Source organism: Pinus tabuliformis, chromosome 4_1, assembly GCF_031772625.1.
Source record: "Pinus tabuliformis cultivar Carrire ecotype Pingquan chromosome 4_1, CPIR1, whole genome shotgun sequence".
In the NCBI taxonomy this organism is placed as follows: domain Eukaryota; kingdom Viridiplantae; phylum Streptophyta; class Pinopsida; order Pinales; family Pinaceae; genus Pinus; species Pinus tabuliformis.
The window spans coordinates 48,407,307-48,429,144 of NC_142303.1; the positions used below are offsets into that span (position 1 = coordinate 48,407,307).

The 21,838-nt window shown below is 42.3% G+C and overlaps 1 protein-coding gene across 1 annotated transcript in view; it reads left to right on the forward strand.

The window, feature by feature from the left end:
- The window catches only part of LOC149174105 (neutral/alkaline invertase 1, mitochondrial-like), a 51,502-nt gene extending 36,220 nt beyond the window's left edge, over positions 1 to 15,282 (forward strand). Inside the window, exons 4-6 of the mRNA XM_089419170.1 lie at positions 13,620 to 14,113; positions 14,558 to 14,606; positions 14,685 to 15,282. Coding sequence (XP_089275296.1) covers positions 13,620 to 14,113; positions 14,558 to 14,606; positions 14,685 to 15,017 — 876 coding nt within the window. The 3' untranslated portion in view covers positions 15,018 to 15,282. The remainder of the gene's footprint in view (positions 1 to 13,619; positions 14,114 to 14,557; positions 14,607 to 14,684) is intronic.
- Positions 15,283 to 21,838: the final 6,556 nt, after the last annotated feature.

The following is a 21,838-nucleotide window of genomic DNA, read 5'->3' on the forward strand; positions in this document are numbered from 1 at the left end:
TTTTAAATTTACAATCTTTCTTATAATTCCCAACTTTATTGTATTTCAAACATTTTCTTATAGATTGTCTTAAAGATTTAGATTTGCTACTCAAAGACATATTTTTGTTTCTATTAGTGGCGTGGCCTCTCACAAATAAGGCATCTTTGATTTGAATATATCCATGGTTTCCTCCCTCATTTCTACAGATAATAGGTCCACAACTACATGGCCAAGCTTTAATGTGGGTGCATTATTCCCAATAGCTACAACTAGGCTATCTCATGAATCTGGTAAAGAACGTAGTAAACTATTGCACACATCTTCTTCAGAAGTTTTAGTATCAACGGAGAATAATTGACTTACCACAGTGTTAAAGGCATTGGGATGATTTGTCAGAGTCACCATTATCCATTTTCAAGAGTTACAACTTCTTCAAAGGAAAAGTTTGTTTACTGAGGATTTACAGTGATGAAAAGCCTCTAACTTGTCCCATAATGCTTTGGCTATAGCTTTTTTGAAATATTCAGTAACACTTAATCTGAAAGGCATAACTGGAACGTAATCTTGGCCTTCCTATCTAGCTTTGTCCAGTTTGTTGTCACCATACCCATAGGTATAGTATCGAGATCTAAATGATCCACTGTTCTTTGTCTAGAAGAAGGTCCTACATCTTAAGCTACCTATAGCTTGAAAATTTAACTGTTAAATTTCTCAATCTTGCTTCTCTAACTGCGTGCCATTCTCTTTCAGACAAGAATCATTGCAGTAAAGTTTCGATTGAAACCAAGTTGATCACAGACCCATGATAAATGTTGGGCGCGGGATCCCCCAAGGGAAGTTTTGGGGCTTAGAGCCCAGATTTCGGTAAAAAATTGTAACTCCGATGTAAAGACTCCGCATTTTGTGGGTGCGAAACGCGTAGCCTGTAAAAGAGTCATAGGGTTGTCCGCCCTCAATTTTGTAATGTAATGTCGGCTGTAGAGACCTACCTAGGCTCTAAGTAGTTAAGAGATGGAAGAATAATCTAATCAAATCATATAATAGAAGCATAGTGGAAGAACAGAAGTGTAAAGTCTAGTTTGGGTTGTGAGTAGGAGAAGGCTTTGCAGCTAAGTGCGTAGAGACCTAGTAGTCCACAACTGAGTTGATGTACGTGCATTGCATCATGATCACAATGTTTGATTGAAGATGCCAAGTACACATCCCCTTCTTCTCAAGTGGCCTTTCCTTGTGTAGAAGGACTCAGGGAGCATCAGTAGATGCCTTGCTTTTATCAACATTTTAAATTTACAATCTTTCTTATAATTCCCAACTTTATTGTATTTCAAACATTTTCTTATAGATTGTCTTAAAGATTTAGATTTGCTACTCAAAGACATATTTTTGTTTCTATTAGTGGCGTGGCCTCTCACAAATAAGGCATCTTTGATTTGAATATATCCATGGTTTCCTCCCTCATTTCTACAGATAATAGGTCCACAACTACATGGCCAAGCTTTAATGTGGGTGCATTATTCCCAATAGCTACAACTAGGCTATCTCATGAATCTGGTAAAGAACGTAGTAAACTATTGCACACATCTTCTTCAGAAGTTTTAGTATCAACAAAGAATAATTGACTTACCACAGTGTTCAAGGCATTGGGATGATTTGTCAGAGTCACCATTATTCATTTTCAAGAGTTACAACTTCTTCAAAGGAAAAGTTTGTTTACTGAGGATTTACAGTGATGAAAAGCCTCTAACTTGTCCCATAACGCTTTGGCTATAACTTTATTGAAATATTCAGTAACACTTAATCTGAAAGGCATAACTGGAACGTAATCTTGGCCTACCTATCTAGCTTTGTCCAGTTTGTTGTCACCATACCCATAGGTATAGTATCGGGATCTAAATGATCCACTGTTCTTTGTCTAGAAGAAGGTCCTACATCTTAAGCTACCTATAGCTTGAAAATTTAACTGTTAAATTTCTGAATCATGCTTCTCTAACTGCGTGCAATTCTCTTTCAGACAAGAATCATTGCAGTAAAGTTTCGATTGAAACCAAGTTGATCACAGACCCATGATAAATGTTGGGCGCGAGATCCCCCAAGGGAAGTTTTGGGGCTTAGAGCCCAGATTTCGATAAAAAATTGTAACTCCGATGTAAAGACTCCGCATTTGTGGGTGCGGAACGCGTAGCCTATAAAAGAGTCATAGGGTTGTCCGCCCTCAATTTTGTAATGTAATGTCGGCTGTAGAGACCTACCTAGGCTCTAAGTAGTTAAGAGATGGAAGAATAATCTAATCAAAACATAGAATAGAAGCATAGTGGAAGAACATAAGTGTAAAGTCTAGTTTGGGTCGTTGAGTAGGAGAAGGCTTTGCAGCTAAGTGCGCAGAGGCCTAGTAGTCTGCAACTGCCTACAACTAAGTGTGCAGGGCGAGTCGAGTCTGTAACAAGTTGGAAGCATTAATAAAGAGAAGTTTCATATCAATTCTGTGTATTTATTTCATGTTTTATGCATTGAATATATTCTATTGTTTATATGATGCGCAAATATATATTGTTGTATTGATTAAGTGAATACAAGATAGAATATCTGTTTACGCGAAGTTGACTAACATCTATAAGAAGATAAGTAAGATACGCGATGTAGTTTGGGGAAATAGTGTAGTTTGCTGCCATAGTAGCGTGAAAGCATCTCAGCCCCTGGTTGGGGCTGCACGAAAGGCAATTATAATAGATCGCGAGGGTATTGAAGGTTAGAACAGTGCGCGAAGTAACATGTGCGAAGGTAGGCATAGTTGGACTAAATCGACACCACAAACATCTCAAGGGTGCGAAAACTTGGTCCCAACATCCCCTCATACTGCTTTGGGTGAGACATCAGTCCGCACTCCACGCGCTGATGCCGAAAGTGCTAGTAGTGTAGGGATTTGTTTGGCCAAATAACTCCGAACTTGGGTCAGGCCCTCTTAAGCCAACAAATGGTTCCCTTGCCGGGACCGGAATCTGCATAGAGATCTTTGATGCCGTATCATTGGAATCCAACTAAAAAGGAAGTTGAAGGCTGGTTGGACAAAAGAATTCACGAGTTCACAACACAGTAGAACAGGACCTGTACACGGAGATCCACGAAGTATTTTTCGCGTCCTTCCCCACTGAGCTATACGAGTGGATTGCGAAGCTAGCGGATAGCCAAGGAAGGTGGAAACTTGACGGTCCTATTGTGTGGACCCCAGAGATAGTGCGAAGGTTGGAAGCATCAGAGGATAAGATTGCGTGCACCTTGATCGTTGGCTCGATCGTATTATAGGAGGATTCATTACTGAGTTCGCGGTTGACACCTCAGTTAGCTACAGCGAGGCAGAGCGACGCTTTCTCAAAGGACTGCGAGGTAAGTATGTAAAGTCTTTGAATACTTGGATTAAAATGCTATTGTGCGAAAAGAGGGTTATGCAGTTACCTTGATATTCGGGGTTACGCGAAGTTGAAAAGCTTACAGGAACGAAGGAAATAAGGGACCAGAAATAGCCCCTTGATTTCATCTCCGCGAGGGGACGAGGAAGAGCTCGCGAAGGTCTCATCGTGACGTGTGATCCATCTGATAGGGCAAAGAATTCCGTGAATACCACCCACACCGCTATCGGCTTCACCGCCATCACCTCCATCTTCACCCATACCACCTCCACCACCACCGCGATTCAATATGGCAAGCACAGTGAAGTTTCCTGTGTTCAAAGGTTTGTGAAATGAGGATCCAAACCAATTCTGGTTCGTGGTAAGGGCTGTATGGGAAGCGCAAGAGTTACAAATGACAATATAAAGAAAGCGACACTAGTTAGTGCCCTGTAGGATTGCGTGCTGACCTGGTATATTAAGCACGCCAATGATAATCCAAATGCAGGAATCACGGATATCCAGGCAACGCTTAACAAAGTATTTAGCAAGTCTAAGTCTGAAGCACAATGGATATGTGGATTCAAAGAGATCACGAGGCGACCAAGCGAGATTCCTTGGGAGCTGGATCAGACGCTGAAATGTACGATTCGCGAAGCTAATATGAATATGACAGATGGACAACATCGCGAGTGGTTTGTAGCTTCGCTAATGCCACATTTAAGAAGTGCGCTATCGCAGCAAGATAACGACTCAGGCGGAGGCCTTAGAGATTGCTATGAGGCTACATGAGACCCCGATGCAGGATCCTAACTTAGGAGTTCAGCAGATCCACGCGCAACTGAAGAATTTATGCCTTGAGATGCAGAGTCTAAAATAGGATAGGACAACTCGACTAGAAGTGCGCGAAGAGGTATGGTGCGTAAAATGCAAGGGTCAGGGTCATGACAAGGACCACTGCCCGGTTTTCGCAAATTACCTTGCAGGAGGACCGATGCCCTTAAGACTGGAAGCGCAAGCAGGACCTAGTGCAGCACCTGCTTTGTGGTGCGCGATTTATCAAATAGCAGGAAAACATGCCACAGACAATTGTCACTTGTTACAGAAGTATACACAAAATTCGCAACAGTTGTTCTGCAACTTTTGTAGGTCAGTGGGATACGATAAGCACACTTGTAGAAGTTATGAGTTGATGGATAAAACTCCCACCTACAGAGTTCAGTGCGAAATGTGACCCCTTGACCAAAATGCAGGAATGACGCGAACAGGATTTTAGGGGCGCAGACGAGGTCGAGGCAGAGGAGGACCTGGAAGAGGCCACAGACAGTTGATATGCTACAACTGCTGAGGGCCAGGACATTATGCGCGCGATTGCACGAATCCAACGCGCCAGTCGTGTTTGTATTGCAACTTGTTTGATCATGAGACAGAAGATTTTCCTACACTGATAGCTAGGATACGCGACAAAGGAGCGTTACCGCCTCCCCTGACTCAGAACCTGCAGATGATGAGGTTTGAGTCGCGCGAGGAAGATCCGAATGTGAACATTGTGCTCCGAAGTGGAATCGCGACGGGAGATGATAAAGGCAAACAACCAGAAGATAATACTTGGGTTCACAAAGCTCCTGCAAAGGAAGCAGAGTTTGATTTGGAGCGCACTCGGGAAACCTTCGCGGAAGCCAAAAAGAGATTCGTTGATGCCTCCACGTCCAGAAGCAAAGATAAACCGGAGTTGGAGATGGACCATCTATGCTCACAACTTTGCTGGAAACATGTATGAAGCTACTGCGTGACAGTAAGGCGGTGAAAGGGTTACAGGAACTCATTAACAGATGTGTTGGGACTGCTGTTGGCATTGGCACTAGCATTAGTGCCTGTTTGATTCCTTATTATTAGCAAGCAAAATTGAGCTATCCCCCCTGCCTTCCTCCCTGCTTTCCTTCCTGCCTTCCGTCGGGGTTCATCTGTTGGCCCATCGGGTCAATTCACTTTCACCGGGTTACCCCACATCTTATCAAGCACCAGTAGCATAAACGCCCATTCCTTGTCATTATTGAAGTGACGGGGTCATTTTGACCCTGAAACATGGTTCTCTCAAGCGCCCTAGTATACTCCATAGTTTTAAAATTCGGCCGTTTCGAAACTGAAACGGCCGAGTTGATCCGTTTCGTTGCCCTCAGAAGTGACTCGGTAGAAGAAACGGTTCGTTTGGCCGAGTCAGCCATGACTTGGCCAACTCGGCCGTTTCCATACTGACTCGGCCGAGTCACAAACAACGGCCCTTAACCCCAGTAAAACAACGATTTAACAAATTTTTAATGATTTTTTAAGGTGTTTGCTGATTGGTTTGGACTCCAATGTGTTTTACGAATTAGTTAAATGTTATTTGGAGTCCATTTCCCCCTTCCAAACTCTATTTAACACACTCAAATGCTCTGTACTATTGATATGCTATTCAATTTTCATGGTAATGTTAAATTCTTAAAGTAAAAGTGACATTCTCCTTAATCTTGAAATGACTCAGGATGTTTGAGAGTGGTTTCAGCCTCATTGGATTTCATATGGAGAAAGTAGAATTTTAGATTTCATTCAAAATCCAGCAGACTTATTAGTTTTTCAGGATTTCAGGATTGGAGGATTGCAATGTTTCCATTGAATTTTGTCATGTATTAGGGTTGGAACTCGTATTTAAGCAAGAGCACCAATCCCTCTATGTACCTTGATGTTAGTGACATTGGTTGTCGAACTCCTCTGGGATTCGCTCCCAAACCAGGAGCTTCTGAAAATGTTGCTCCCTCTCCTGTTTTCGCTCTCGCTCCCCACTTTCGCTCCTGCTCCCAAGTAACACTGAGCCAGATGATGTTGGCAACTCTAGCAGTAGCCACTAGCCAGTAGTATTGGTCACAGACTTTTGTTGTAGAGGCCATTTATAACCTCCTTGGTTATGTGTTTTTGTTTTGATCTCTATATCATCATCGTGTATGTATTGGACAATGCACTAGGTGCCATTTTGATATAATGGATATATTCATGAGCCTACTTTGATCATATGTTGTCTTCTATCTATATTCTAATGCTGTGTGTTTGGAAACATGAATGAAAATCTTTAAAATTATGTGTTTTTATAAAAAATAAATATTTAATGTATTTTTTACAACGACCGAGTCATTGAAATCGAGTCGGCTGAGTCGATACCGAGTCGGAGTCGGAGTCGGAGTCGACCCTTGGCCGAGTCGGAGTCAGAGTCGAAGTTTTAAAACTATGTTATACTCTACTTGTTCACCCGTGTCGGGAACTACGCATAGTCAAGGAGATCAGAAAACATAAGACAAGAATGGGAAGAGAAATGAGACTAACCGCGCAGATCGGAGAATATGAGATGGATCAAGTCATCCTGGATTTAGGATCGGATGCCAATGTTTTGTTGAAACAGACATGGGAGCGAATGGGGCGACTTGCGCTGCATTCGTCTCCAATTCAGCTAAGGACGGTGAACCAACAGAAAATAATAACCATGGGCGATTGCAGGGAATAACCGTGGATATTGAGGGAGCGAGCGTGCTGGCAGACTTTGAAGTGATAGAGATTGTTGATGACAACAATCCCTACCCCGCGCTCTTAGGAATTGATTGGGCCATTGACATGAATGGGGTGATCAATCTGAAAAAGCGAAAAATGATTTTTGAAAAGAAGTCACTACGCGTAATTATACCCCTGGACCCTGTTGAAGGATCGCGCTATACGGAGCCGATGCGCGACTATGAAAGTGATGATGATTTGGACTGCATCTATAAGATAACAACGCGAAACCAAGATTGGGTGAATCCCACCGCGGATGGGCGGATTGCATGGGAGCGCGAAAGCTCCTATACTTCGGATTCGGATGAGGAGACAGAGCGATGGCAAAATCGGTTACATGAGGTAACTACACTGAATTGTAATATGATGACAAGGTCGTTGCGCTGCATATAGACAGAAGTAAGAGACCTGCGTACTTACGCTGGTCTAAGTGAGGTAGATGCCTTATTGAATAAATTTGAAAGGGAAGTGCCAGAAAAGCAACGCTTTTAGGCCTTGGACTGGGTACTGTGCGCTATGCCCGTGAGGTGGTGGGGTACGCGCAAAGGGAGCTTTGACGATTGGTGCGAGTGTAGGGGAACGATGCGCACACGATTTGGGAAGCTTAAGGTGCGATTGATAGACAATGGCCGAGATGATCCGCGCACGCATCTGGCCAGGTGGGCACAGGCATGTGGAAAACAACCTACGCGGATGCACATGAACTCCGCGCTGAAATGTATGATCAATAAGCATGTGTTGGGGGACCGATGTGCAAATGGCTCTTAATATTGGGAAGACATTATGTAGGAAGAACAATCGCGCAGAAGGTTCTCCGCACAGAAGTGTTCAACAAGGTATGCCATGCGTTGAACAAAGTATGCAACGTGCAGCGAAGTGATTGGGACCTGCGCGTACCTGCAGTATTATGGGCTTATAGGATGACATGCAAGAAACTGACGGGACAGACACCTTTTAGGCTTGTCTATGGAGTGGAAGTTGTAATGCCTATGGAATACATCGTGCCTAGTCTGCGCATAGCAGCGCTCACAGGTATGATGGATCACGGAGCCCTTGAAGAGAGGCTCGCGTAGTGAGAGGAGCTCGAGGAAGAGCGATTTTTGGCTGGATTTCACCAGCAGGTCCAAAAGCAGCGCGAAAAGGCTTGGCATAATCGACATATTAAGTTGCGCACGTTTAAGGTGAATGATTTGGTGTTGTTGTATGATAGTCAGTTCGATAAATTCCCAGGGAAGCTCGGAATGCATTCGCTGGGGCTGTATGTTATTAAGGAGATCACAGATGGTGGTGTGGTGCAGTTGGTAAAGTTAAATGGAGAACTCTTCCCAGGAAAAGTCAATGGTAGTCATTTGAAGATGTACACAGGGGGCTCGACCATCTGACTAGCTGATAGAAGCACAGTCTTAGCGCTTCCAGCAGCTGAAAGGAGGCTCGGGACTATAAACTACTCTGCCCAGGCATTGCACGATGTCAGGACTGCGCGCAGTAGTGAAGTGTCGCAGGGTCGGCGATAGCGCAAGGGTAGCTGCACTGCCGCTCGGGTCGGCTGGAAAGTGACCGTTACAGTCACTATTCATGATGTGATGCTTGGTTTGAGACCAAATGGAGCGGGCGACAGGCATTTAAGGTGAACTTTATGGGCTAGATTCTTGAAAATCTGCTGCCAATTGAGCATTAATGGACCGAATGTGGGGGGAACGATCGAATTCAAATTCCAAAGGCGTCATAAATTACAAAGGGGTGTCCAACAAACAACACTTGGCAATTTGAGGACTGAGTTGTTGCGCGCACAGACACTCATGACTTGTTTGATCTTCTGAAGGCGAATTCGTTGCTTGAGCAATTACCCGAGCCGTTGAGAGAATTGTGGAATAACACTATGGTAGCACCTGAGGAAGCCATGGATACCGGAGTAATGACCGCTGAAGAAGCCGCATAGGCCATTACGGAAGTAGAAGCCCCTGAAAGTGTCGGGATAGTCGCAAAAATCCCTAAATCGCAGCGCACGCCGAGACCTAAGAAAGACAAGCAAGCTATGGTACCAGTGCACATATCCCATAGGAACTCGTTAAGGACTAAGCTTACCATGGAAGAAAAGGGGAAAGCTATTAATTTGGAGGCCGATGAGGAGGAAGAATTTGAAGAAATCTTGGTAGAGGAGGAGGATGTAGAAATGGAGGTTGACACCCAGGGTGTGAACCCTCTTACGAGGCTGCCCGCATATGTTCCTCCGCAGAAGGGTAAAGCTAAGGTGCCTAAAGATATAGATGAGAGCAAGACCTCTCTGCAAACCCCGCTGCTCTTGACGACATTATTTTTGAAGGAGCGCACTTGGGGCGAGTGCCTGTACTAAAATTTGAAAACTGGGATCTCACGGACCACGAGAAGTTCCCACATTTGGCAACTGCACAGCTAATGCGCCAAAAGAAAGACGTGCTGACTAGAGGCATAAAGTTGGAGCCGCGTAAATGGCTGAGAGGTGTAGAAAAGGTAGGATTGTTAAACCTACTCTGGGTGCCGCATTACCTTCGCGCCCCAGTGGCCATTTTTGTCATCATGCAGCTGCTCTGCTTGGTGCATGATGGGTGCTTGTGGTTGGAGGAGCCCATCCCCATCATAGACCACTTGATTCACAGAATTACCTGGCTCCCTTGCAAAGGGTTGGACCCAGCGAACATCTCGGAGGGCAAGAGTGATGATTTGGCCATCACAGAGGCCATGAAGAAAAAGTTCAAGCTGGAGAAGAAGAGAGGGTATGTGATTTCCAGCATCAATAGCCCTGCGGTCAAAGTTGCGACGTAGATATTGGCAGGGAAGGTTATGCGGAAACGCTGTGCGGATGAGGTGCTTGCGCTGGTGGTTGCACTTGCAGCGCAATGCACAAAAGGGGTCCAGTTCAACTGGGAAACTACTTATACGGAGAGTTCCTTGAGAAATGCCGCGAGGCACAGGAGCAGGGGAAGACTTTTCACTATGCCTGGTTTCTGTTGTCCATAGTACTGGTGGCATGGAAATTGCTTGAAGATAGCCAGTTCTCGACGATCGCGCAGGACCTTTCGGAGGTAGCGAAGTACGCTTCGCTGTGGGCAACCCGAGATGAGTAGAGGATAAGGGACAGTAAAACCCTCTGGGTGTTCATGGAGATGAACATCAGAATGGGGATTATTAATCGCAAGCCGTGGTTATCGCCCACGGTCTACAACAGTTTGCAGAGCTTCACGGAGTTCAAGGCAGATTTCCATCACGTTTACAACAGGGCGCGGAAGGACCCCGTGAAGGCATGGCGCGAGCTACACTATTTGGCGACAGACGACGTCATCTTCGCAGCCCTTGAGTCGTGGCCACCGAAGTGGCGCGCTCCAGCTAGCTCTGCGGTGGAAGCAGAAAAGTCCGCCGCACAGCGAAAAAAGGACGAGGCGAAACTGCGGATGGTGCAGTTGGCAAAAAAACGTAGGAAGGAAGCGGTAGCAGCGAAGGCCCAGGCGACGTGCGATGTTGTAAAGCTGGTGGAAGAACAACAGAAGGCAGTCGAGGAAGAGCGCGAGGGAGAGAAGTCGCCTTCGCCCGAACAAGAGATAGATACAGAGCAAGGTGGCGCGGACTCGCAGACAACGTCCACCCAGCTGAAACGACCACGCCCAAGAGAGCAGGTAGGGCCACGGAAGTAGTCGAAGGCTTCAAAGACTTCTTTTGACCTGATCACCCTCACTGAGGGGGATGTGCACGACATTGGTGAGACGGTGAGGGACGTCACCGCGGAGACCCTATAGTAGTTCGCGGAGGAACACCAGATGGTGTTGGGGGCTCTCCGAGCGCAAATATAGGAGTTGCAGGTGTGCACCCCACAGGCTGGCATTGTGTCAACCAGCCTCGCACTAGGCACGACCGTGGCCAAAGAGATGTTGCGCACCTGGATGACTAACACAATAGTGCTGCCAGAGGGAGCGTTAGTTACAGAAATGAGGCCGACAGGCCTATGGTTAGCACGTTGAAGGGAATCGGGATAAATATGGTTGCGCTCCCTTGGGAGATGCTCTATGGTTTGTAGGATGGAGTAACTGTAGAACTGCGAGTCAGGGAGGGTTGCGCACTCCAGGTAATGAGCGAGCAACGCATCAACATTAAATAGTTGAGGCTGTAGCGCGACGAGGTAGTGGCGCAAAACAGATAGCTCGTACAGGTGGTGGAGGAAGCCTGCCAGATGGTCTCGGAGTTGGCCATCCAAGTAGAGGAACCAGTGTAGGCGCGCGTTCGGAAATTAGCCGCAGGGGTGCGCGAGGCAAAGGAAGAAATGGCCAGGGTTCAGCTCGAACTGAACCTTCAGTTAGCCGAACTGCAATTGAAGGCACAGCCTTCAACCCCACCGGAAGTTAGGGAACAACGCGCCAACGTGATTACAACAACAATAGCAGAGGTTAAAAGTACAGAGACGGATTTCACAAAGCTGTTCAAGCAGTTGTTCGAGGTTCTCACCACCCTACAGGAGGACCCGAACATACAACGCCTAGAGATAGAGGTGCGCGAGCTACAACAGAAATACGACGAAGTAAAAGGGACCGCGCAAATGGTTACCCTTACACAGAGGCTTGCGAGGATGCAACAGGCGAAAGCACTCAAGGAACAGGTAGATGCTGATCGACATAAGGAAGTCGTTTCGAAGGTGCGCTTACAGTCGTGGATTGATGAGGCGTACATTGTTACAGCCTCCATTGAGGCAAAGCTTGCGCAATTGCTGGCAACGCAGGAAAAGGTTCAGGGCAGCAGTTCAGCTACAGCGGTCTCTGCACAACAAGTCGAGGAAGTACGGGAGGCAACCGCTCAGTGCGCTGCTGATCTTGCAGCGATTCAGGCAGAATTGGGAGGTCTTCGCGCAAAGATCTTCGCACAGACAGAGTGACTCGAGGGCGAGTCACGATGTTTGTGTTGGGGGCCTGTTGGGCGCAGGATCCCCCATGGGAAGTTTTGGGGCTTAGAGCCCAGATTTCGGTCAAAAATTGTATCTCCGATGTAAAGACTCCACATTTTGTGGGTGCAAAGCACGTAACTTGTAAAAGAGTCATAGGGTTGTCTGCCCTCAATTTTGGGATTGTATAAATAGAGCGAGGCTCTAAGTAGTTAAGAGATGGAAGAATAATCTAATCAAAACATGGAATAGAAGCATAGTGGAAGAACGGAAGTGTAAAGTCTAGTTTGGGTCGTAGAGTAGGAGAAGGTTCTGCAGCTGAGTGCGTAGAGGCCTAGTAGTCTGCAGCTGAGTGTGTGGGCCCCTGTAGCTGAGTGCGCAGGGCAAGTCGAGTTTGTAACAAGTTGGAAACATTAATAAAGAGAAGTTTCATATCAATTCTCTGTATTTATTTCCTGTTTTATGCATTGAATATATTTGGTATAAATTGCACTTCTATTGTTTATATGATGCGTGAATATATATGGTTGTATTGATTAAGTGAATACAAGATAGAATATCTGTTTACGCGAAGTTGGCTAACATTTGTAAGAAGATAAGTAAGATATGCGGTGTAGTTTGGGGAAATAGTGCAGTTCACTACCATAGCAACACGAAAGCATCTCAGCCCCTGGTTAGAGCTGCACGAAAGGTGATTATAACAGATCGCGAGGGTATTGAAGATTAGAACAGTGCGCAAAGTAACCTGCGCGAAGGTAGGCATAGTTGGACTAAATCGACACCACAAACATCTCAAGGGTGCGGAAACTTGGTTTCAGCATCCCCTCATATTGCTTCGGGTGAGACTTCAGTCCGCGCTCTGCGGGCTGAGGCCGAAAGGACTAGTAGTGTAGGGATTTGTTTGTCTAAATAACTCCGAACTTGGGTCAGGTCCCCTCAAGCTAACAATAAACTTGCTCTATCAAGAATGAGCTAACCCTAGCAACAAAAGGCAACCCCCTAAAGCCAATAATCCTGCTCTAATACCAAATTTAATATTTAAATCTATGCACATGGAATAATGCTTATAGATTCTTAAACAAAACAGAAAGAACAATAATTGTACACACATAGGATATACTTTAAAGAGATTCACCCTGGAAATCCTTAACTGGGAAACCAGCCTAACATGGAGCCACACCTTTATTATATTAAAATGACTGTTTACTATATGATATTTAAGTGCTCTGCAGCATCCAATACCCTAATCAATTAACGCAGATTAGATTACAACCCTATACAGACCTACTTGCAAAGAATATAGCACATCTTCAACACAAAGAAGAGTACTGCAGTGAGGACATGGTTTATATGGCAACCATCACCGGCTGGGGTGTTCTTCTAGATTGCATCAATATAAATCCAAAGTGCATTGGCGAAATCTGAAATTCTGTCATGGGTAGGGGGCGACCCTGCATAACCCAATGGTGCTCCTAATGAAGTCAGAAAACCTCCAAAATGTAGGAAGCCATCCTATAATTGTTGCAGAACCCCATATTAACAGTATTGAGATCGTGATGTTCTCATGATTCATTTCCTAGTTTAAATTTCTTTGAAGATTTCATGCATTTTCTGATTATTCATTTTGTCTATTTGAAGATGTGTAATGTTTTGACAATTGAGGATTTCTTTATTGTTCCTTTAAATGTGGCATTTTGTTTGCCTATTCTATTGTTGTCTAATATTTCCAAATTGCAAACTATGAGACTAATTTTCATATCGTTGCATTGCAGGCTTTGTTCTACTCTGCTCTTCGTTGTGCACGAGAAATAATGATTGTGGATGATGGATCAAAGAACTTACTGAGGGCTGTAAATAGCAGGCTAAGTGCACTGGCTTTTCATATCAGAGAGTATTATTGGATTGATACGCAAAAGCTCAATGAAATTTACAGATACAAGACAGAAGAATATACTCCTGATGCTGTCAACAAGTTCAATATTTACCCAGAACAAATTCCGTCATGGCTTGTTGATTGGATGCCTGATCAAGGGGGGTTCCTAATTGGGAACCTCCAGCCTGCTCACATGGATTTCAGGTTTTTCTCCTTGGGTAATCTTTGGGCTATAGTAACTTCCCTAACTACTTCCGAACAGGCTGAGGCTATATTGAACCTAATTGAGAGCAAATGGGATGATCTTGTGGGCACCATGCCTATGAAAATCTGCTTTCCTGCATTGGAGTATGAAGAGTGGCGAATTATCACTGGCAGTGATCCTAAGAACACGTACTGCTGTCTCCTTTTGCTTATTCACTGTCAATATGCATGGGTTTTAGAAAGGAAGCATATAGAGATGTTTGTAGGCATGCATGTTTTCAATTTAATATTTGGGGTTGCATTTGCATTCTGTCTTCGCTTTTATTATTGAAGTCATATGTGAGTGCCAAAGGACAGGATGGACTTTTGCAGTTGCATTCTGCATGTTGTATGTTGAGATATACCTACTGTAGGATGTTGAAAAATTACGATGTTCACCTACCCTAATGCTATCATCTGTGATCATGTATCCTGTTTTATTTTTGATTGCTTGCTATGGGAAAGACCAGAATAGGCATAAAAAATGATTCTAGAAAAGGAAGTTGATTTGTAAAAAACAAATACATATTTGAATTACTTTTCAGCACAGGTTTTGTATATGTGGCATTAATAGCTTCAGAGTATGCCATGCAGGCCTTGGTCATATCACAATGGAGGATCATGGCCGACACTTCTTTGGCAGGTAGCAGGTCATCCATATTGATTGCATAGAGTTATTAAATTGAAGGTGTGGTGTTCTGACTTGTGATTCTGGATGCAGTTTACTATTGCATGCATAAAGATGGGGAGGCCAGATCTAGCAAGTAGAGCAGTGGAAATTGCAGAGAAAAGGATTTCAAAAGACCGCTGGCCAGAGTATTATGACACAAAAACAGCGAGATTTATTGGCAAGCAGGCTCGACTGTACCAGACATGGTCAATTGCTGGATACCTTGCTGCCAAGTCATTCCTAGCTAATCCAGACATAGCGTGCATATTGTCATGTGAAGAGGACCTTGCCCTTATGGAAGGATGTTCATGTCCCATAAGTGCTAGCCCTCGTAGAAAATGTTCCAGAAATGCAATGCGATCACAATCACGCATTCTTGTATAGAAATCTACCAGGAAAAAAATTCTTTGCTATTAATTAGCTAGAATATTCATTTCTCAAATTTAACCCATTTATAGAGGAATTGCAAAGCCCTCTAGCAGTATTTTAAATGCTAGACGAGAGCTTTCTCTCTTTGGGGTAATTGTAACTAATGTAATGTTAAAACTGTCAAAATTTGTTCAAAGAAACACACCCAACCAGTGTTGTTTGTAACCTTTGTATATGAAATGAATTTGATGTCAAAAGGTCATTTTATCAGGATTTATAACAGATTGGGCAGGTCTAAGTCATGCATATAACAGAGCCAGCAACTTCCTATGAAGCTCAGAAGATGAAAATAACGAGTGATGGGATCTTTAATGGAAGGAGTACCACAGTATGTTCAAATTGAAAGTTTCAGTCAAACAATTTACATCATAACTTGCCTGTCTTGTCAAAAGTTCTACTTGCACAATGAACACTTTGCAACAAGTTTACCTCAGTTTGATTTGAACTGATTGAGGATATCATGACATTCCGAGTTATGTACAGGACATCAATTTAGTCAATTTATGCTTATTAGCAAATTCAGTGTAAGAGAAATATAACAGGCCCGTATTCTAATGTGTTTTATTTTATTTGGATGTTTTTATCGAGACGTGAATATAAATTTTCGTTATTCAATACACATCCCCTTGACAAGTTACTTGTCTCATGGAAATGACCACGGCATCAAGGGTTGGAAAGAGTAGCAGTGCTGTGTCCAGTTCGATCTCCAAATTTATTGTATAAAATCCTGTGTATTATATAGATAGTCCATTGTCTTTGGTTTTGTACAAGATCCAGTATTGGGATAGAGATGTCCAAGATCAAATTACTACGAACTGGAGTTGGATACTTCTAAATGATGGACTCAAGGGAGCATGGTGGACAGCCAAGGCTTCTGATGGCAAATCCTGCTGGGCGCTGTCGAGCTCCTTGGAGTCTTTCCTGTTGGGAAGCTTTATCATGCTCATTGAGCCTTCCCTTGACTGAAATGAACTGATGCAGTATCTTTAGGATGAACCAAAAGGGAGGTGATTCCCCACTTCCTGTAGAAGGGTATCTTGAGTGTAACAACCCAAAATTAATTAGTGAAACCTATCCTAATGGTGTGATGGCAGTTTGTTAAAGTGAAATTTTTGGTTTCACTGTTTCACATGTCTCTCATTTCATGGGGTTATGGCCCTCAAATCATCTTTCCACAGATGATTGCTGGAAATTAAAATAGGGATTAGAATCTCGCCCTTCTCGGCAGAGGTTTCTTAATGTTAATATTTTCTTCCAAGGAGGAATGGACAATTTTTTAAGGGCGACCTTGATTTCTCACCTGGGCTATAGTTTATGGTACTCGACATCAGCATCGAAGGAGCCAGTATGACAACTGTGGGCTAGTGTCTTGTAGTGACGAAGGCTTGAAGCTGATGAATGGGTATGACCCCCTATAAAAGTCCTCAACGTGACGTGATTTGATGCTTGGGTGGTGCGGGCCAAGGAGAGTGTTGTACAAGCCTAGTGCTGTCCAATTGAGCGATATCCACAAGGTGCTTTACCCCAGTAATACCTTGAACCAGAGGAAAGGAGATAATTTGTGTTGTTAAGAGGGTAGGATCTGAAATAAATGCCACCTAGAGTGAAGGCCTTTTTTGGGGACAAGGCATTGTTAAAGACTGTAATGTGTTTGTATTTTGAATTAATATATACAATGATGATGAAGATAAATTATTACTAAATTAAAAAATAAATAATAATAATAATTATAATAAGAAGAAATCGACTCGTACACAACTTGAAGTTTTTGTTAGTGGCCATAAAAGAAATCGATCCATTTGATGGAGAATTGTTAGAGAGTTTGCAAAGCTCTTGCCTTACCTTTAAGGTCTTAGTCAGGCTCAAGTCCAAGTTTACTAGGGAAACCAATGAAATGGAGGAGATGAGCACTTTTGAAGGGAAGTTTCAAAGTTTGTTTATCTTCCAAAGAGAACTCCACATCATTTGTGGGAAAATATTTAGTCTTGACTGCCGATTTTGACCCTGTTCAGGATGCTGAGTAATTGCACAACTTAGAATTCAATCGTGCAAAGTGATTGCACAACTTAGAATTCAATGGTGCAATCAGACTCTTTTATGGGAGCCTACTATGAAATTTTGTGTTACACCTTCAAAGAATCTAGGTGGAAACAAAAGTAACAATTGCAAGATAATAACTAAAGATTGCAAAAGAGAATAGAATACAATTTCTCTCTATATATCTGGATAAAAAAATGAACTATAATACAATGATATATAACCTCCATGAGTATGTGTGCCTTGTTTAGGTGTCGTAGTACATAGATAACGTCTCTCAAGTATAGGTTTAGTTAACTAGTCAACTGAACTAGTAGAATCCCAGAGATAACTAGTGAATACACATGCATAAGTGATACTGTACTGAAGTCAATTGACACCTAGTCCTAATTAACTAGAGAATCAACATGCATAAGTGGTACTGTACTGAAGTCAACTGACACCTAGTCCTAATTAACTAGAGAATCAACATGCAAGCATTAGTTAACTATTTCATGGCTCATGCATGGCTCCACTCATAGTGTGATTCCACTCCACTAGTCTAATTGAAGTACAACTAAGTGTGATTGGAGTACAACTCTATTAACTTATGGTGAGGAATCCAATGCACGGTGATGGTTCAAAGGTAAGAGAAACGTGTGACTAAATAGCGAAAATACATAGAGATGTTTATATACACCTATACCCCACGAAGCTTAGCTAAGATGAAAAATTAAATAAAGTGGGTCTTGACAATTTTTTGCCATGTTAGGTACACAATAAGATGTAAGAGAGAAAAAATAAGAAAAAAATAAGACGTAAGAGAGAAAACCCAGTGGGAACAAAATCCCCCCTAAAACGTCACTATCAGAAGTGCTGGGCAGTGATTACTGCCTTCGCACCAAGAAGAGCTTGCAATGCTGCAAATCGTTGTTTTGTGAAGAGCTTGGTGAAGATATTTGCAATTTGTTCGGCAGGGGAACAATATTGCAGATCAATGATAACATTGCAGATCAAGCCTCGAAAAAAGTGCATGTGAACTTCGATGTGTTTGGTATGTTGTCGCTGGGATAGATCTCTGCAAAACATTAAAGTACTCTAGTTGTCACACGAAATGATTGTGGAGCGATGGAATTGTATGCCAAAGTTTATGAGAGAGTGTTGCAACCAGATAGCTTGTGTGGCTGCATTCCTTGTACCCCTATACTCCGCCTTTGCTGAAGATAAAGCAATTACTAATTGCTTTTTACTAGACCAACAGATAGGCCCTGGTCCAAGGCTAAAGACATACCCTGAAGTGGACTTGGGATCTATTCCATCACCTGCCCAATTTGAATGTGTAACCAATGATATCTAATGAGCATCCTGCTACACAATGGATACCATTATCTATGGTCCCCTTAATATACTGAAGAATCCTCTTCGCTGCTTTCCAATGGAGCATGCGACTCCTACTTGTACTTGGATAATACTCCAATGACATAGGAGATGTCTAGCTGTGAGTGAGTGAGGTACAAAAGACTACCCACCAATTGCCTATGAAGTGTACAATCTACCAAAGGTGTTGTACTTCCATTTTCTAGCTTAATTTCGGATAAGAAAGGTGTGGCTGTTGGCTTGCAGTAAGTCATCTTGAATATGAAAAGTACATTCCATGCACACTTTGATTGAGCCAGTGTGATTTTTGAATTAGATTGACTAATCTCAAGACCAAGAAAGTTGTTGAGAAGTTCCATGTCAGTCATGAAGAACTTGTCATGTAGAGCATACTTGATAGCAACAATTGTTGAGCTTGAATTACTTGTGATAAGTCATATACATAAAATACTATCAACAATAATGAATCGGATTTCCTCAACATATAAACGTTTGGATCAGACTTAGAACGTTGGAAATCTTGGGAGAGAAGGTAGGAGTCCATCTTCGCATACCATGCATGAGGTGCCTGTTTGAGGCCATACAAAGATCGCTTTAGTGTGCACACTAAGGATGAGTCATGAACATATCCTTTCGGTTGCTCCAAATAGATCTCTTCATTAATATCACCATGAAGAAATGCATTCTTCACATCAATGTGGTGAACCTCCCACTTCTTTGTTGTTGCAATTGCAAGAGCCATCTTAATGGAGTCCATTTTTTCCACCATTGCAAATGTCTCATCATAATCTATCCCATGTACCTGCGAAAAAACTTTGGCTACCACCCTGGCTTTATACTTGTTGATCATTCCATTTGTTGCTCTTTTGGTTCTGTAGATCAATTAACAACGAACAAGCTTTCAATATACTGGAAGTGGAACCAAATCCCATGTGTGGTTCCAAATGTGCGTATTGTATTCCTCATTCATTGCTACTTCCCAGTTGGGATTGCCTTTAGCCTCTTCATAAGTTTGAGGATCAATAGCTAATACCACGTAGTAGTGCATAGGCATGCATGGTTCCATATCTATATGTGCATGTGGATCTTTTTCCACTTGAGATCTCATGGAAGGGGAATTTCAATTTTCTATGACCTGCTGATTAGGTTCAAATTTTGATCTGAAGTGGATGAAGAATCATCATCTCGAAGACTGGCATCTGGAAGTGGCAGAGGTTGTGTAACAAGTTCCTCTGGAGTTGCATGTAGAGGACCTTCTTGAAACTTTACACTCCTCTTATTGAAGAATGTAACTAGCACCAATCTTCATAATTATATTTGAGTCATGATGTAATGTATTTGTCAAAAGGAAAGATAAGAAAAATGATTGTAAAATGAAAAATGATTATTAAGCATGAGTTTCATGTCTTGTTTATTTCATCTCTAGTTCAAAGAACCCATTGAGTGCTCTAGGGTTTATATCTTGAGTCAAAGTCAAAGTCATTATATTTTAGAACCTTCTTGGGCTATTTGTATCAAGAAAGACAAATAATTTTTATGTTAAAATTATGTCTTTTCCCTCCATCAAGTGGACCTACCCTTCAAGGAAGCTACATCGACTCCATCATGTCGGCCTCAAGTACATCAAACCGACCTACCCTTCAAGGAAGCTACATCAACGACTCCATCAAGTACATCAAATCGATCTACCCTTCAAGGAAGCTACATCGAATATATATATATATATATATATAAGCAGTGAAACTCAACCATCTAAGCAAGCAATTTGATCTGCAACTCATTAGAAGAACTCAACTGAAGATTCTAGTGCAAAAAGGAAGTATAAGGAGCCTCTTTCATTGGAAGATCAAGAAGATTCATAGCGAAGGAAGGGGAGACTATTGCCAAACAAGAGAAAGCAAGTTTCTATCTCTTCTTATACGAAGATAGTGCTATTACAAGACCAAACTATTACAGGCTGAAAATCTTTGAAGTAGAAGGAAGGACAAAACCTCAATCATGTAGGATTTGACTTTTGATATTGACTAAAGTATGAAGACGCTGACTTGATGGATTGGAGGAGGTCATTGTCTTGGTCTAGTTTTGGTTATCTCATTTGATCAAATTCTAAAGAAGAGAATAATTTCTTTGGGTTTTCCCCTAGAGAGGGGTTTTTCCCTCGCTGAGTTGTAACAACCCCGATTGAAAATATACAAATAATTACATCAATTTATATGATTTATAATCAACAGCAAATTACTCAACTATTTAAACAACAAATTACTCAACTATTTAACAAAGAATTAAAAAAAACATGAGTAGAGGCGACTAACCTGTATCGACAATATTCCTTACTTGTGCTTTTGGAGTTGAATTCTCTCTGAATTTTGCTAACCGCAACAAAGATTTTGGGGACAACTCTCCACCCCACTGGGTTCAACTATACATAATCTTTCTACAATTGGCCACTCCTGAGCCCTCAATCAACGTACTATTGCTAGGGAATCATTTGTTTCACAACACTTTTCTCCCAAGAGAATGGATGAATCTCATCTTCCTCATCGTCTATTAAATAGACCAAAAAATGGAAATGGGTTTCCATGCACACATTCCATGTGTCAACATGCAATTTTTATTTTTTATTTTAAGTTTTACTTAATTTAATATTTCTCTTAATTTAACTCTTTCTTATTTTATTCCTTTACTCTTTTTTTTATAGTTTACTTATATATATATTTATTTAGAACTTCAGTTTATTATTTATTATTTATTCACTATTATTGTTTATTATTTATTTATTTACTAGTTATTTACCATTATGATCTTTTCTTTATTATTTATTATTTATTTACTTATATTTTAATATTATATTATATTATTTATTTATTATCGTTATGTTTATTATTATTAGGGACATTACATACTCCCCCTCTTTAAGAAACTTCGTCCTGAAGTTAAGTTGAATCATTTAACATTTTATTTATTTAGTTATTTATTTCTGCACGTTTGCCCTACACCCTTTGTCGAACTATTATAACCAACATGCCTAGAAAGTTTCCACAACATCCGGGAATCCCAAAGAATATCTGTCATTTTTCCCACATTCAAAACTCGACATAAGCCTCATTAGTTTGTACCATAGCCTAAGGCCGGTCCCAAGGCTCGCGCCTGGCTAGGACCTCATCTGTCCAAAGGCATGCACTCGTCTCAGTACTCCAGGCATCTCGAAGGACTGGACCACTCCCTCCACACTCACTAAGGTGCACAACCCCATACATCGAAGTCCTTACATCCCCACCAGACTTTAGCATCCCACTCCTATATCAGACAATTGGCCTACAATATCAGGCAGTTGGCCTCCTCAAGATGGTCCCATAGCCCCTCAAGAGCTATCCATAAAGAGT